This window comes from Brienomyrus brachyistius, unplaced genomic scaffold (assembly GCF_023856365.1).
Source record: "Brienomyrus brachyistius isolate T26 unplaced genomic scaffold, BBRACH_0.4 scaffold63, whole genome shotgun sequence".
NCBI lineage: Eukaryota > Metazoa > Chordata > Actinopteri > Osteoglossiformes > Mormyridae > Brienomyrus > Brienomyrus brachyistius.
In genome coordinates, this window is record NW_026042338.1 from 571,065 (window position 1) to 589,394 (window position 18,330).

Consider the following 18,330-nt stretch of genomic DNA (forward strand, 5'->3'; position numbering starts at 1 on the left):
TTGTTTCCGGTGAGGGTTGGACTTGGTCAGGGCTGCCCTTTGTCACCGATTCTGTTCATAGCTTTAATGGACAGAATTTTTAGGCGCAGCCAGGGCGTTGAGGGTGTCCGGTTCGGTGACCTCAGGATTAGGTCTCTGCTTTTTGCGGATGATGTGGTTCTGTTGGCCTCATCGGACCATGACCTTCAGCTCTCACTGGGGCAGTTCGCAGCCGAGTGTGAAGCGGTTGGGATGAGAATCAGCACCTCTAAATCCGAGACCATGGTTCTCAGCCGGAAGAGAGTAGAATGCTCTCTCCGGGTTGGAGATGGGGTCCTCCCCCAAGTGGAGGAGTTTAAGTATCTCGGGATCTTGTTCACGAGTGGGGGAACGATGGAGCGGGAGGTCGACAGGCGGATCGGTGCGGCGTCAGCAGTCATGCGGGCGCTGCATCGGTCTGTCATGGTGAAGAGAGAGCTGAGCCAAAAGGCAAAGCTCTCAATTTACCAGTCGATCTACGTTCCTACCCTCACCTATGGTCATGAGCTTTGGGTAGTGACCGAAAGAACGAGATCGCGGGTGCAATCGGCCGAAATGAGTTTCCTCCGCAGGGTGGCTGGGCTCTCCCTTAGAGATAGGGTGAGGAGTTCAGTCATTCGGGAGGGACTCAGAGTAGAGCCGCTGCTCCTCCGCATCGAGAGGAGCCAGATGAGGTGGCTCGGGCATCTGATCCAGATGCCTCCGGGACGCCTCCCTGGGGAGGTGTTCTGGGCATGTCCCACTGGGAGGAGGCCCCGGGGAAGACCCAGGACACGCTGGAGAGACTATGTCTCTCGGCTGGCCTGGGAACGCCTCGGGGTCCCCCCAGAGGAGCTAGATGAAGTGGCCAGGGAGAAGGAAGTCTGGGCTTCCCTGCTGAGACTGCTGACCCCGGATAAGCGGAGGAAAATGGATGGATGGATGGATGGATGGATATATATACACACACATTTCATAACAAAAGGTTGAACTTTACACATTACATTTTGGCACCCCTCAAATTAACAATATTTCGTTTTTACTTAGTGATTTATTTATAATGCATATATTGCGCTATTGTCATGCCAGGGTCCCTTTACCTATATACGTAAATCAATTTATCTTTTAGCTCTAACTCTTTCAACTGAATAAGGTTACACAGATTGTTGCAGACGTCAACTGTATCTATTTATTATATTAAATATAACCGCTTGAATGTGATACGTAAACATACACACGCACGCAAAAGTCTTTTTTATCGTGCCATAATTATATATTTGGACCGCAATCTGTTCCTGAGTAATTAGCTCATAACAGCACAATGTTTCCCATGTAACATGTGAAGTGTTTCCGTGTGAAGTTCACCGTGGCATCTCATACTCCCACACACAAATGCACACACGTCCGGAGTAATGTATAGTTTTTGTGCGCTCATACCAGTGCAGTCTTTTTCGTACGTAGCGACGTCAGTGTTTACATGTAAAGCGCATTGTACCATCTCATAACAGATGGACAAGGTAATCAGCAGTCTTTTGTGTGCTCATAACTACCCAATATTTCACATGTAGCATACAGAGTGTCCCTGCCAGGTACACTGTGCCATTTTCTAACAGGTTGAATGTGTGTTTCAGCACATGCCTTTATTGTATTTTGTAAGACATTTGGGCTTCATATGGTCTTTACACATTCTAAGTTGCAAGTTCCATTTTTTCTTCATTACCTATAAAATGCTTTGTCTGTCGACACATTTATATATGCATATATCGCGCTAATGCCAGGGTAATATTAACGACATACATTAATTAATTTGTCTTTTAGCCTTGATCAAAGTTTAAAACTGAAAAACAGATTAACACCGATTGTTACAGACAGTAAGCAAATGCATGAAACTGAAATCACAACTGCCGAATCAAGAGAAATGTATTTCAAATTACGACATATTAACGCATGTATTTTACGATTCCTCGGACCACGCTGTTAGAGAAACGTTTCTGTGCAGACCCGAAGCTGAAACTGTGAAACTCGCTTTCATTTGCAAAACAATGATCAGACAATCTCTCTAGACCTTCTCCCCTTCATCGCCACTATCATTAATGGCCCCATAACTTCCGGTCATTTACCAACAGCATTCAAAATAGCCAGGGTCTTTTCCATCTTAAAAAACCCACTCTAAATCCCTCGGACACTTACAACTACCGACCAGTATCGCTTCTTTCCTTCCTTTCAAAAATCCTCGAACGTACAGTCTACAACCAGCTTTCTCTCTATCTCTCTCAGAACAACCTCCAGGATCCTAATCAGTCTGGCTTCAAAGCAGCACACTCTACAGAGACTGCCCTCTTAGCAGTCACCGAGAAGCTACATACTGCCAGATCAGCCAAACTGTCATCTGTCCTCATCCTTCTTGACCTATCAGCAGCATTTGACACAGTCAGCCACAAGACTCTTCTGTCCATCCTTAGGAGTCTTGTTATTAGTGGTTTGGCATGGCGCTGGCTTGCTTCCTACCTAGAAGGCCGAACATACCAAGTGACATGGAATGGATCCACATCTACCCCACGTTGTCTTTTCACCGGTGTCCCTCAGGGCTCGGTTTTTGGACCTCTCATATTCTCCCTCTATACTAAATCTCTTGGAGAGGTTATATCCTCACATGGCTTCTCCTACCACTGCTATGCCGATGACACTCAACTCATCCTCTCCTTCCCTCCCTCAGACACTCATGTCTCCGCTAAGATCTCCGCATGCTTGGCAGACATCTCATCTTGGATGACCTCTCACCAGCTAAAACTCAACACTAGTAAAACCAAACTGCTTTACATCCCGGCTGACTCATCCCCCCTCCAGGACCTTGCGATCTCCTTTGACAACTCCCTGATCCGTCCTTCGGGTTCTGCTCGCAACCTTGGGGTTACCATGGACGATCGGTTGTCCTTTTACTCACATATCACCAGTGTTTCCCGCTCTTGTCGGTTTCTCCTCTTTAACATCAGGAGGATACGTCCATTTCTTTCCACTCGGGCTACCCAGATACTCGTCCAGTCCCTCGTCATCTCACGCCTGGACTACTGCAACTCGCTTCTAGCGGGTTTACCACTGCGCGCCATCTGTCCCCTCCAACTGATTCAGAATGCAGCTGCTCGACTTGTTTTCAACCTTCCCAAGTTCTCCCACACCACTCCCTTGCTACGCTCTCTCCACTGGCTTCCTGTAGCTGCCCGCATCAAATTCAAAACACTGATGCTCGCATACAAAGCTAAAGAGGGTCTGGCACCATCCTATCTAAAAGACCTCATCACACCCTGTACTGCACCCCGATCTCTCCGATCCTCCAGCACTGCTCGACTGGTCCCACCACCCCTCAAGGCACAAGGACGACACACATCTCGGCTCTTCTCTGTCCTGACGCTTTGTTGGTGGAATGAACTCCCCATTAATGTCCGAACAGCGGAAACCTTGGCTGTCTTCAAGCGACAACTCAAAACTTTCCTTTTTCAGAAATACCTGAAGTAGTACTCTGTATTCTTACCCAGCTCTTTTCCTTGTGTATGTGTGTGCGTGTACGAAAAAAAAAAATTGTTGCACTTTCTCAACAGAGTATTCAGAGAGATGGTATTCATAGCCTGGTTTCTTATTAAGCTAGTATCAGAAAAATTCATCGCAGCGTCTTAAAGCACTTATGTAAGTCGCTCTGGCTAAGGGCGTCTGCCAAATGCTGTAAATGTAAATGAATACACTCATCAGGAAGACCAGCTCCATCACAGGACTGATCCTGAACAAACTCATTACAATGGCCAGCTCCATCACAGGACTGATCCTGAACAAAATCATGACGATGGCCAGCACCATCACAGGACTGATCCTGAACAAACTCATTACGATGGCCAGCTCCATCACAGGACTGATCCTGAATATACTCATCAGGAAGGCCAACTAGCTGTTTCATAAAGCATGTCAAACTTGAAGCCTTACTCTGAGAGGATGATATGAGTCCATGAGTGCATTTATTTCTTACTGAAATAGAAACGTCCATCCCAGAAGGAAACAGTATATTGTCCACTCGTTCTCAATGGATATACAGCTATATACTGAACATGTAAACTTAAAGTGCAATTTTCAGTATATGTACAGTAATCCTCATTCTTTTACCTCAGATGAATTTAATATCAAATACAGACCAAACATCTGTTTTAATTTTCAAAGACAATGAGATTTGTGAAAGTCAAAAAGATGTATTTTTCAAAAACCTATTTTCTTTACATATTTTATGTGCCTGTATACCTTTTGACTGAGTGTTTGAGTGTTTTAAACAGTATTTGTTTAAATGCACATTTACCTTTGATCTGTAGGAAAAGGTCCCTCTCTCAAGTTGAGTGTCTTTCCCATTGACCAGTCACTCTTCAGGGAAACACAGCTGGGTACAGGGGAGTCTGCTCTCTTCATCAGGACACTGTGGGCAGCGAGAGGAAACAAACCCTCATGGTATAAATATAATTCATATACTCTGCGCAGCATCAAATTACATCTTCAGTAAGTTTTCAGTAAATTCTCAAAGATGATAGGATTTGTGAAAGTAAAAAATGATGCATTAATTATAAAATGACTTTTCTTCTTTGTATGTGCCTGTATGCCTTTTGGCTGAGAGTCTGAGTATTTGAAACAGTGTTTGTTTAAATGTATATTTACCTTTGATCTGTATGAAAAGGTCCCTCTCTCAAGTTGAGTGTCTTTCCCATTGACCAGTCACTCTTCAGGGAAACACAGCTGGGTACAGGGGAGTCTGCTCTCTCCATCAGGACACTGTGGGCAGCGAGAGGAAACAAACCCTCATGCTATAAATATAATTCATATACTCTGCGCAGCATCAAATTACATCTTCAGTAAGTTTTCAGTAAATTCTCAAAGATGATAGGATTTGTGAAAGTTAATAAATGATGCATTAATTATAAAATGACTTTTATTCTTTCTTTGTGCCTGTATGCCTTTTGGCTGAGAGTCTGAGTATTTGAATCAGTGTTTGTTTAAATGTATATTTACCTTTGATCTGTACGAAAAGGTCCCTCTCTCAAGTTGAGTGTCTTTCCCATTGACCAGTCACTCTTCAGGGAAACACAGCTGGGTACAGGGGAGTCTGCTCTCTCCATCAGGACACTGTGGGCAGCGAGAGGAAACAAACCCTCATGGTATAAATATAATTCATATACTCTGCGCAGCATCAAATTACATCTTCAGTAAGTTATCAGTAAATTCTCAAAGATGATAGGATTTGTGAAAGTTAAAAAATGATGCATTAATTATAAAATGACTTTTATTCTTTCTTTGTGCCTGTATGCCTTTTGGCTGAGAGTCTGAGTATTTGAATCAGTGTTTGTTTAAATGCACATTTACCTTTGATCTGCAGGAAAAGGTCCCTCTCTGAATTTGACTGGTCGATCCATTGACCTGTCACTCTTCATGGAAACACAGCTGGGTACAGGGGAGTCTGCTCTCTCCATCAGGACACTGTGGACAGCGAAAGGGAACAAATCTTCATTTTATAAATATGATTCATATACTGTGATCAGCATCATATTAAATCTTCAGTCGATCAGTCTTCTGCTTAACCTGCTGTGAAGCTCTTCATACAAACAGGCTTGTTTACAGTTAGACATCATGTGAAATAAACTGTCTGACATAAAAGTTACATTTTGGTATGAAAGTTTTAATTATCACTGTCACAGGTTCTAGACTTGGCTGTTGTTGCTTTTTCTTTGTATATTTACTTGCTCTCTACCACAATATGATATGTGGTCATTTAGGGTAGGAGGGATTATGTGATGGGTGCCTCTAAAATAGAAGAACTGGCTGATTTTGGAGCAAAGGGGAAAGAAAGGAAATGCTGAGGCATTTTAATATTAAACTACAAATATTAATATGCTACCCAGCCCTAACTAGGAACGCTATTTACTTTTAGCTTATGGCCTGACTATAGACCCACAGAGCCATGCATGCAAATGGGCTGTAACACTGTTACCTCTCAGTCCCTTTTGTTTTACGCGCCACAGAGGGGCTCATTTCAGAAGCAGCTCCCTCCATTTTGGTGCTGATCCAGAGCAGATGATTCCTGCTGAGGTCTCTGTGAACATAAAAGGTGAAAAAATCCATACAAATGCATTATCTAATGATCAAGACTTTGAGAATGAACTAGCTACTGTTGGAAAAATAATGTTTTGCCTGCCTAATTTCTGCTATAGAATGACTTTAAACTTTATGTGTACATGTGGCAGGTCCGTCAGAATAAGCCCGAGCTGGAATGGAAGACATGTTGGGCATTATACAGATATTGGCTCAGTTGTATGTACAGGTATTTTAACAGGTTTGAATTTCCACCATGGAATCGACACAACTTTGTGTGGCTCCTTGCAGGGGAGTTTCTAGCTATTGAAAAGATCGGGGATTAAGTTACGTTTATCTGGGGCTTGACTGTTTTTGTTTTGAAAGAAGATCAGTATCAAAGCTGAAACGGTCAGGGCTTGGCTTAAAATGCTCTGGGCTACAGGCCCAACTGATGGGATCTAGCGACCTTCCTGGCACCTTGTCAGATAAATACAGGAAGTACATTTTCAAATTTGAATATAACATATATTATGCTTTATTACAAGGAATGGAGCAAATTGTCAGAATAACCAGAACAGAACAAGCCGGATCCAGGGATGCAAGCCGAGAGGCGCTTTATTACAGAATAAGAACAGAAGAACAGAAGCGTTGTAGTTCCTTCAGGTTGCGAGGAGGGAGCCAGCTGCGGATCGCGGCAACCTTCTCCTCCATGGCAACAGCTCCTTGCCCGATGATGTAACCTAGGAACTGGATCTGAGATTGATGAAATTCACATTTCTCGAGCTTAGCGTAAAGGTGATGCTCTCTTAATCTTTGTAGGACCTGGCGGACGTCTCGGAGGAGTATGTCATCACACTGACACAACACTGACCACGACACTGCGGTGAATGAGGTCCCGGAAAACCTGGTTCATAAAGGCCTGAAATATAGAGGGACTATTAGCCAAACCATAAGGCATAACGAGATATTCGTATTGTCCCTTACTGGTGACGAACGACGTCTTCCACTCATCTCCTCCCTGGATTCGGATGAGGTTATAGGCACTGCGAAGGTCAAGTTTCGAAAAGACGCGTGCCTCTCGTAGCTGTTCTAGGGAGGAAGGAATAAGCGGAAGGGGTTCTCTTCGTTTAACCGTCACAGCATTTAGGGCCCGGTAGTCAATGCAGGGGTGTAGACCTCCATCCTTCTTCTTGACGAAGAAGAATCCGGCGGTGCACGGAGACGTGGAGGGACGGATGATCCCCTGTTTCAGGCTTTCCCGGATGTAAGTATCCAGAGAGTCCTCCTCCTGGCGTGAGATCGAGTAGAGTCTTCCTTTGGGGTTTTTAGCCCCTTCTACGAACTCGATCGCACAATCACACTCACGGTGGGGCGACAGGGTGAAGGCTCTTGCCTTGCTGAAGACGTCACGGTAATCCTGGTAAGCATCGGGGAGTTGGGTGAGGTCCTCGGGTCTGGGGCTCTCAATGCTGGAAGTCCTGCACGGCACAGACATACAGGCGGACAGGCATGCAGTGGACCACTCAGTTAGCTCACCTGACCTCCAGTCAAAGTGAGGATTGTGATGGAGGAGTCAGGGATACCCTAATATCATAGGGTCCTTCGCTTGGGGTAGGACATGCATGGTGATCTCCTCCTCATGGAGTTTGCCGACACGCAGGGTAAACGGGTAAGTACAGTACTGGACCAGCCCCTCCCTCATTTGTTCACCCGTTACTCCCAATACTGAAAGGGGTTTGGCCAGTTTCCGGAGGGGCAGCCCTACTTGGTGAGCGAGGGAAAGACTGATAAAGTTACCGGCGGCTCCACTATCAACCAGAGCCTGGACTGCGACTCCGTGTTCCTCGCTCTCCACCCGCACTGGAACGGTAAGCTGTCGGCGGACGAAAGACGCAGCCGCCGGTTCACTTACAGGGGTCGCCTCTCCGCAACAGAGGCACAGACCGTTCTGAGTCCGCCTCTGATGCTCCGCCGAAGTGAGCGGCGTTCGTCCTAGCTGCAGTGGTTCGGGTGTCTCCGGAGCGGGGGCTGCTGTGACGTGGCGAGCCTCGCTCAGGAGCTGGCGGTGACGGCGATCTCTCACCGTATTGTCGAGCCGTACAGCCAGGCGGACGAACTCGTCGAATGTCATCGTATCTCCACGGGAAGCAAGCTCATCCTGAAGGTCTTGGTTAAGTCCCCGGCGGAAGATGGTAAGATACGCGTCTTCCGTCCACTGGAGTCCCGCAGCAATGGTGCGGAACTCCACGGAATAATCCGCTGCGGAGTGGTCTCCCTGTCGACAGTCCAGGATACGATCACCTGGACAGCGCCCAACAGCGGGATGGTCGAAAACCTTGACCAGCGCACGGCGGAAGTCCTGGGTCGAGTCGATGAGCGGGTTGTGGTTGGACCATAACGCCGTCGCCCACTCGCGAGCGCGTCCGGTTAAGAGCGAGACAACAAACCGCGGCACTGGTCGGGATTCCCGTCGTAGCGTTCGGGCACCGGGATGGGAGCAGACGTCATCGAGCGAGGCGGGGAAGCCGGAACCGGCAAACGGGCTGCCTGTGCTGCCAGGAGCTGTTCGACAGCAGACAGGCGATCCTCCAAACCTGCGCAGCTTGCTGAATCCATTGAAATAAGGCGAAGTATTCTGTCAGGATAACCAGAACAGAACAAGCCGGATCCAGGGATGCAAGCCGAGAGGCGCTTTATTACAGAAAACCGTACTGAGGCACCAGAAGGAATAGGCGAGAGACAAGGTCGAAAAACAGGCAGGGAAGTCATAAGCCGGGGGGTCAGTCCTACAAGGAGGCACGGGACAGGAACACACAAGGGCATGGGAACGAGACTAGCCGGAGCAGGCAGGGTAGAGGGGTCAGGAGCGGGAACGGGTCTGGAACGGGAGAGAGAGAGGGGTAAGGAGAGGACACGAGGTAAACAGGCAGGGTCAGGTAGCAGGGAGAGACAATCGACAAGAAAGTGCTTAGCAAGGCTTCTCATAGTCAGCGCAATACTTCGCACTGGGCTGGTGACTTCTGGCTTGCTTTATACCTAGGCTCATTACACTAAATGAGCCTCTGCTGGTGGTGTCCGCCTGTGGGGGCGTGACACAAATATATTTATTACCACAAAACCCTAGTACTTGTGTACACGCAAACTCATTCCATCTTTCGGAGCCTTGGGAGTGCCACGGACAAGGTTTTTTTTCGTGCACAAGATGTATTACATCATACACAAAATTTCGTTTAACAAGCCCATGAAACACTAAAATGGGCTCCTGAAATCCCTATGTGCCCATGGTTTGCTTTTCTGCACTGTTTGGGGCCCCTACACGCTCCATAGCATCTTGTTATCCAAACTGCTATTCCGTAAATTAAATGCACACTGTAAAAAAAATCCTGCTGTTTTTTACTGAAAAAACTGGCAGCTGTGGTTGCCAGAATAATTCTGTAAAAAAACACAGCAAAACTAAAACCAGCATTACGTAACAATGCATAAATTTAACAGCATAAAAATGTATATTACTGTAAAAAAAACTATTTAATTCAGCACTGTATTTCTGCTGAATTAGCATAAGCCCAGCAATTCTTTCAGTAAGATTTACATCCAGTTATCGATTATTGTACATTGAATCCTATTCAGTTTCAAATATACCAAACATTAGTGGAGTAAAAACTTGTCATTATTGACATACCACAACAAAATGTGTCCTTTACACTTAAATTATGTGACATGTTTAATCAATGAGTCTCCACCTCCGCATATCTGCCCCTTTTTAAAATGAGCACAAGAAGTCATGAGGATCAGCTGAGCCAGCCCAGATTTACCCACCATCATGAGAGAGACTCTGACCAAAGAGGACCTTACAGCTTTTTCTTGTCTTGTGTTGAAGCTTTCTGAGACATGGTGATGAGGTAGAATGATTATTCTTCCATGACTGTCACATATTAGTTATCAGTCATAACCATACAGTATACAAATATTTTTGGTAGATGATCATACTTTTTTTACTATAGTCTTGCAATTTCTAATATAAATTATTCTATTCTCTTTGTGCAATGTAGTGATGTACAGTACTGTCAGCAAAACAGCATGATACTACCATCACCCTGCTTGACTGTTGGTTCAGTGTTCTTAGATTAAGAAGACAACCTCACCTTGATCCCCTGCAAACATATCTCTTTTCATTGTGGCCAAGCTGAGAAGTTAATGACACATTCACACGCCATTGTGACTGCCCCCCCACCCCGTGAATATGCAGCCATCAGCAGCCTTTCAGACTGTTAGTCAGACAGAACACACTAAGGAATGTGTCTGTTTTATCCAAGCACAGAACAGAACCATATGTTTTTTTACTTTTCATTTTCCACTCTGTCCACCTTTATTCTCCAAAATCAACCTTATTATTTTGTTTAGGTCTGTAATTAGTCTGTTACATGTATCTTGGGTCACTCTCCACTCCTATAATAACTCTATTGCTTGGACACGCAGCTGCTTTGTACCTGGCTTGGCCTCCTTGCGGATGAAGTATTTCATCATGTGCCAAACAAGTTTAATGGGCTTCAAATATGTTTAATTTTCATATAGCACATTGTCCCTCATTGCTTGAAAATATCAATCTTATTACTTTGTTTAGGCCTGTAATTATTGTATTGCACACATCTTGGGTTCACCTCATCTCCAAAAAGGGAAGTAAAATACAAAATTCTAATTTCATCAGTAAACTGACTAAAACACATATTGCTAGTTTTAGGCCATCTTTGCCTCACAACAGAAACAATTTCTTAAATTTCACAAGCCATTTATTGCAGTGTAGTCAGTTTATTAATGAAATTGGAATTTTGTCTAAATATAAGAAAATTAAACTTGCTTAGATTTTCATTTTTCATTATTCTACCTGATTTCAGGTAAGTCACTTCAGCTTTCATAATCAGTGCTCCCCCTGGTGGATGGATAAATCATTGCAAGTACTTTACACACAGAGAGGTAAGGGGCGGATCATGCTGCCCCCCCTTGTTCATTACATCATCGTGGGGGGATCTCATTACAGTCAAGGTCCCAACCAGGACCCAGCAGGGACCAGCCAAGGACCAGCCAAGGCCCCATCATGGAAACTGGGGAAAATTCAAGTGGCTACATCTGTATAAACACCATGCAGTGTTAATTTCACACTGGCACATTCGCTGTGTATGAGGATCACAAGAACCACCCCGATTTTCCAACCATCATGAGAAAGACTCAAAAAGGACCTCTCAGCCTTTTGATACTGCATACCCAAGTTTTGTTGGCCTAGTGTTGATTATTTTTTGACGTTTAGCAAACTGTGTGTTAATAAGTTAAACAAAGGCATCTCTTACATGTATTTTTTGCTTTAGCCAAAAGTTAAAAAAAAACTATAATTGTATATATTTTAATGGGTGGTGGTGTGTATTTGTTGACGTAATGGCATTTTGGTTGCCTGTTATGAGCTTGGTTGGGTTTTATATGTTACAAGAGTTGCGACACCTTTGCTATGCAGCTCCTGGTACCACCCACTTCCCTGTAATGATGCTGGATGTTTATTTGCGTATCATGACATGGTACAGCCTTTCAACAGAGTTCTGCTTTTTTTCTTATTTTCTTTTTAATTCACCCTGATGGTGTTGAATAAGGCAAGTGTAAGTAACCTTAGTAAAATCAGCTTCCAGTTAAAATACAGCAATAGATTTTGCTAAGATTTGTTTTTGTGGGCTCTCTTGCGCTAGCGAAAATGCAACAGATATAAGTTCCTTTAGTATCATACAGTCATAACCATTATTGCATCGATCCACTCAAGCATAAAAAAAGGCCCAAGTTAATAGCATTAAAACATCGTGGGGACTAATAACCATGACATACCATCCTAGAACACAGTGTGTTCTACAATTTAAGGCCAATAAAAATCTGAATATTAAATGAGCAAAATAATTTGATTTATCTATTCCATGTTGTGGTCTAAAAGCAATAAGGCCACCACCCATTATATCTGCTTTAGGGAAAATGCACTCCTCTAGCCACTAGGGGAGCTCTCACCGTCTCTGAGCTCTGATAAATAATTATGTTATAAAGTCTAACAAGCTTTATTATCTGTGTCAATAAGCACTGCTTTTACACTAACACTCCTGTGGCCACTAGGGGAGCTCTCACCTCTTCTGGGTCCAGCTAAATAATTATGTTACGCATTCTAACAAGCTTTATTATCTGTGTCAATAAGCACTGCTTTTACACTAACACTCCTGTGGCCACTAGGGGAGCTCTCACCTCTTCTGGGTCCAGCTAAATAATTATGTTACGCATTCTAACAAGCTTTATTATCTGTGTCAATAAGCACTGCTTTTACACTAACACTCCTGTGGCCACTAGGGGAGCTCTCACCTCTTCTGGGTCCAGCTAAATAATTATGTTACGCATTCTAACAAGCTTTATTATCTGTGTCAATAAGCACTGCTTTTACACTAACACTCCTGTGGCCACTAGGGGAGCTCTCACCTCTTCTGGGTCCAGCTAAATAATTATGTTACGCATTCTAACAAGCTTTATTATCTGTGTCAATAAGCCCTGCTTTTACACTAACACTCCTGTAGTCACTAGGGGAGCTCTCACCTCTTCTGGGTCCAGCTAAATAATTATGTTACGCATTCTAACAAGCTTTATTATCTGTGTCAATAAGCCCTGCTTTTACACTAACACTCCTGTAGCCACTAGGGGAGCTCTCACCTCTACTGGGCCCAGCTAAATAATTATGTTACGCATTCTAACAAGCTTTATTATCTGTGTCAATAAGCACGGCTTTTACACTAACACTCCTGCTAAGAGGCTAATGAAAATGAATCTTTACCTAACTAACCTAACTAATACAATTTAGAGACAGGTCAGTGTCATCTGAGCTACATGGTGCAACACTATTTTAGCCATTAATTAAAACGAGACCCAGACATTTTAAAAAGATTGAGTAACAATTTTTTTTCATGAAAAAACAGTGTTACTGTGCATCTGATACACACTTATAATGTAACAAGCTTTATATTGCCACGTTCATGTCTGCTGTTTTGAACTTTTGAATCGATATTAACAGTGACAGCCCATTAAGTAACAAAGTGTTTTCAGATCAGCGATCTATTTTATTTGTTTTGTGTTACATATCTGTATTTTAACAAAATACAACGTTATGTGATGTGTCACGTGCGTTTTATGAGTTTAAGTAAACATGAACGATCTTTTCTACGCATTACAAAAAAGAGCTTTCGTTTCACTGTTTTCAGTGGTGCGCGCTCCCGAGACAGGCATGCATTCTATGGCAGGGATGCCTTTTTCGGCATAACACCTGGATAGGCTCCGGACCCCCTCGATCCAGTAGGATAAGCAGTTTGGAAAATGGATGGATGGATCACCCGTTGAGACTCTCCGGATTAGTCATTTCGTCCAAACCGAAGGGCAGTTACAACCATATAGCAGATACGGTGCGGTGCTAACCATAACCCTATAAAAACTGTCCCCTGATGGTCACCCCAATCAAAATTTTCTGCCTACGCCACGGGTAAAACACGCTTATTATATTATTAGTTGCATCTGTTGGATTTAGTCTTACCTTGCAATGTAAATATCTTTACATTATTCCAGAATCTTATTCGTGTTTCTTGCTGAACCGCCGACCCAGGCTTTAAATCTTTCACTTTCATTTACGGACAGAGTCGGCATTATCAGCTTCGTCCTGTGGTGGGGGTGTGGAGAGTACCTGCCCTCCGGTAACTGACGAGCTGCACCTGGAGGGGGCGGAGGAATGAGGATTCTGAGACAGATAAGAGGGGGGTTTCGGGACCATGCGAAATAGGAAGCGTGGGTGCCGATTCGAGGTGGGGGATACAGTGTGGCCGCCGCCGATATTAGTTCGGCCGCCGGTGAAGAGAGCTGGGGGTAAATGTGTTGGGAAGATGGGGGTCCATGTTGTCGGTAGGACTGGCAGCGGGGCGGGTCGAGCTCTGACGCCGGGGCTTGTGGTCGGTACGGCACAGCGGGGCGGATCCTCTCCCTTCTCTGGCGGAGGACGGGGAGGCTGGTGTTGCCACAGTCCTGGGAAGTAAGCGTCCTTTATAAAGTCGGACTTTAGTGTGGATGTGTATGTGGCTGGGTGCTGATGAGGTTTTTAGGCTGCGGCAGCGTGAGCTCAAGGTAGGGAAGGATAGTTAAGGGGGTAACTTAATAGCATGTAGGGCGTATTTCCTTGACTAGAGTTCGTAGTGTTAATTGTATACTTTTTCGGGTGTGATACGTAATGTGGTCATTTGTGTATACGTGTGTGGTCACGTATAATATCTCCCGATATTTGCTACTGCCCTTTAGCAAAGCCTGTAGCCCCCTATCTGCGTGTATTCATTATAAATATTTCCTATTTTTATCCCTGTCTCCTTTGTCTGTACCTCCCCAGAGAAATTATATAAAGATGGTGGAAGTAGTTACCACTGTAGCCTCCAAAATAAGTTTTAGTGTTAACTGTACTATTCAGAATACGCTAAACATATTGCAGTATCAAACGCAGAAGCGGTCTAAGGCACCGTGTATGATTTTGTGGGATATTATCCATGTGATTTAAAAATTACTGTAACAATAAGAGAAAGGAGACAACCTCCCTCCGCCAACAAATATATGTTATAGCGCATATTCGGCATATAAAAAGCCGGACTGCAGTGACATTTAAATCATTAACACGGTCTTAATCATGATTCACTATTCACATTTGTCGCAGTCCTACAGCTGCTATACACAGATCCCTCTATTTCTCAACACAAGTGTTAATATTTGTGTTGAATTTCCCTAACAACAACACAAAGGCTATTTACAATATCTTCCAGCATGCTCAGTGGTGCCATCTCACTGGCGTCACAATATTTATGAATAATGCTAACTTCAGGCATCCCAAATTGAATTTAGCTTGCAAGGTAACTGCCTCAGTTGTTTCACTATATTATTGAGGAAAGTGTTTTGATTATCATATCAAGATAAACACCTCTGCAATATGTAAACCAAAACATGGAACATCACATTGGTAATGCCTTAACAGAATTCAGCTGTATCATTTTTGTTTTATATCGCTATTGGGAACAGAGTGAACACGTCACAACTTGTAAACCTTTTATAAACACATTTCACAAAACATACATTTTTCAGCTGTACTACTGATCTGCTTACCAAATTATGCGTGTAAGGCCGCAGGCCTTGCAGGTTCCGACGGTCTGAGCTCTGGCAAGCCTGCAATGTTTCGCCCAGTGTCCTAAGGCTCCATCAAGATTGGACCCAAATCACCTGACCACTACATTAAATGGGACACCTCACCTCCAGTGGGCGACCAGAAACCTGCAGCCAAATTTCAGCGACAAGGCCTGATTGGCTCAACACACAGATGCATCCTACACTTGTTAACTCTAACACAGGAGGTGTTACCCCAGACTAACACTGAGGACACATGTTTGGTCTCGTTTGAATGGTCACAGTACAACAGGCACGATACTCTCAACCTTAAAGCAGTATGTTCTCACATAAGAGAAATATAGAAAGTAAGACTAAACCCACCAAAGTGGAGGATCTTATCACCTGGTAGAACAAAGGAATTATCACATTCCTCCTAAAGCAATTCAATTGGCTGAGGGTCTGAGCAGTTCTCCAGGACACACACACAAGATCACAACAGTCCCTAAAATAATCAATCACAATATTTGGTACATTCTGTCACTTTGTTTGGATACTTACGGAAGAGCTCCAGAGTAGCAAGGGGAGATACTCTGTAATCAGAGCTCCCACATAGTGCTGTGTGAATCTACATCTGTAATAAGATATTTTCTGCAGTCATTCAATGTCCGCTCAGCTGAGGTATGGAATTGTTCTATTGTTTTGATTGGATGACATAGTTTAGGACTTGTGGCCACATGTTAAAAGTACCTTAATGCTATATTTGGTTAAATTGATGTGTCATGTATTAATAGTGAATAAACTGTTTTTGATTACTTCTTGGCTATCTGACTTTGCTAACCTCTGCATGTTTCTCATAGACTGGGGTTATTCTAACACTCTCTTGTAGCCTCTGGCTCGACTCTGTTTCTCTGAGACCCAATGCGACTGCCCAAGTTGAGTTATGGTGAATACCTGCTCAGCCTCTGAGGTGCACAGTGGGTTACAGCAAAGTCCGGCTCAGCTTCTGAGGCGCTCACACGCGGAGTTACAGCAAAGTCCGGCTCAGCTTCTGAGGCGCTCACACGCGGAGTTACAGCAAAGTCCGGCTCAGCCTCTGAGGCGCTCACACGCTGAGTTATAGCAAAGTCTGGCTCAGCCTCTGAGGCACACACACGCTGAGTTACGGCAAAGACCGGCTCAGCCTCTGAGGCGCTCACACGCTGAGTTACAGCAAAGTCCGGCTCAGCCTCTGAGGCGCTCACACGCGGAGTTATAGCAAAGTCTGGCTCAGCCTCTGAGGCGCACCCACGCTGAGTTACGGCAAAGACCGGCTCAGCCTCTGAGGCGCTCACACGCTGAGTTACAGCAAAGTCCGGCTCAGCCTCTGAGGCGCTCACACGCTGAGTTATAGCAAAGTCTGGCTCAGCATCTGAGGCACACACACGCTGAGTTACGGCAAAGACCGGCTCAGCCTCTGAGGCGCTCACACGCTGAGTTATAGCAAAGTCTGGCTCAGCCTCTGAGGCGCACACACGCTGAGTTACAGCAAAGTCCGGCTCAGCCTCTGAGGCGCACACACGCTGAGTTATAGCAAAGTCTGGCTCAGCCTCTGAGGCGCACACACGCTGAGTTACAGCAAAGTCTGGCTCAGCCTCTGAGGCACACACACGCTGAGTTACAGCAAAGTCCGGCTCAGCCTCTGAGGCGCTCACACGCTGAGTTACAGCAAAGTCCGGCTCAGCCTCTGAGGCACACACACGCTGAGTTATAGCAAAGTCTGGCTCAGCATCTGAGGCGCCCACACGCTGAGTTACAGCAAAGTCCGGCTCAGCCTCTGAGGCGCTCACATGCTGAGTTACAGCAAAGTCCGGCTCAGCCTCTGAGGCACACACACGCTGAGTTATAGCAAAGTCTGGCTCAGCCTCTGAGGCACACACACGCTGAGTTACAGCAAAGTCTGGCTCAGCCTCTGAGGCGCTCACACGCTGAGTTATAGCAAAGTCTGGCTCAGCCTCTGAGGCACACACACGCTGAGTTACAGCAAAGTCCGGCTCAGCCTCTGAGGCACACACACGCTGAGTTACAGCAAAGTCTGGCTCAGCCTCTGAGGCACTCACACGCTGAGTTACAGCAAAGTCCGGCTTAGCCTCTGAGGCACACACACGCTGAGTTACAGCAAAGTCCGGCTCAGCCTCTGAGGCACACACACGTTGAGTTACAGCAAAGTCCGGCTCACCCTCTGAGGCACACACACGCTGAGTTATAGCAAAGTCTGGCTCAGCCTCTGAGGCACACACACGCTGAGTTACAGCAAAGTCTGGCTCAGCCTCTGAGGCACACACACGCTGAGTTACAGCAAAGTCTGGCTCAGCCTCTGAGGCACACACACGCTGAGTTACAGCAAAGTCTGGCTCAGCCTCTGAGGCACACACACGCTGAGTTACAGCAAAGTCCGGCTCAGCCTCTGAGGCGCTCACACGCTGAGTTACAGCAAAGCCCGGCTTAGCCTCTGAGGCGCTCACTTGGGCTCTGGAACCAGTCTCCTTGAAGGGGGTTGGACCCTCTTCCACTCTGGAGTTGCTCACGGGGAGAGGCGGTGAGCAGGGGTGGGCATACTTTTTGCCCCCTGGCTGGGCGCCTGTGCATCGGGGTTTACTACAGTGGACGAGAAGGTAGCCTCCCTTCGCCTTCGGGTGGGGGGACGGGTCCTGACTGTTGTTTGAACTGTTTAAAAGCTCCTTGGTGGCCGGGCCCCAGAGGTGGATGAGATCCACCTGGAGTTCCTCAAGGATCTGGATGTTGCGGGGCTGTCTTAGTTCACATGCATCTGTAGCATCGTGTGGACATCGGGGCGGTGTCTCTGGATTGGCAGACCGGGGTGGTGGTCCCCCTCTTCAAGAAAGCGGACCGGAGGGTGTATTCCAACTATAGAGGGATCATACTCCTCAGCCTCCCTGGTACGGTCTATTCTGGAGTGTTGGAGAGGAGGGTTCGTCGGATAGTCGAACTTCGGATTCAGGTGGAGCAGTGTGGTTTTCGCCCTGGTCGTGGAACAGTGGACCAGCTCTA

General features: G+C 45.6%; 1 protein-coding gene across 5 annotated transcripts in view; it reads right to left on the bottom strand.

Annotated features, from left to right (window-relative positions):
- The window catches only part of LOC125725217 (NACHT, LRR and PYD domains-containing protein 3-like), a 457,448-nt gene that overhangs the window by 129,356 nt on the left and 309,762 nt on the right, over window positions 1-18,330 (bottom strand). The window contains exon 8 of one of the 5 annotated variants that reach the window (XM_049001944.1): window positions 5,386-5,499. The exons of the other annotated variants lie outside the window; for them this stretch is intronic. Coding sequence (XP_048857901.1) covers window positions 5,386-5,499 — 114 coding nt within the window. The remainder of the gene's footprint in view (window positions 1-5,385; window positions 5,500-18,330) is intronic. 5 annotated transcript variants of the gene reach the window in all.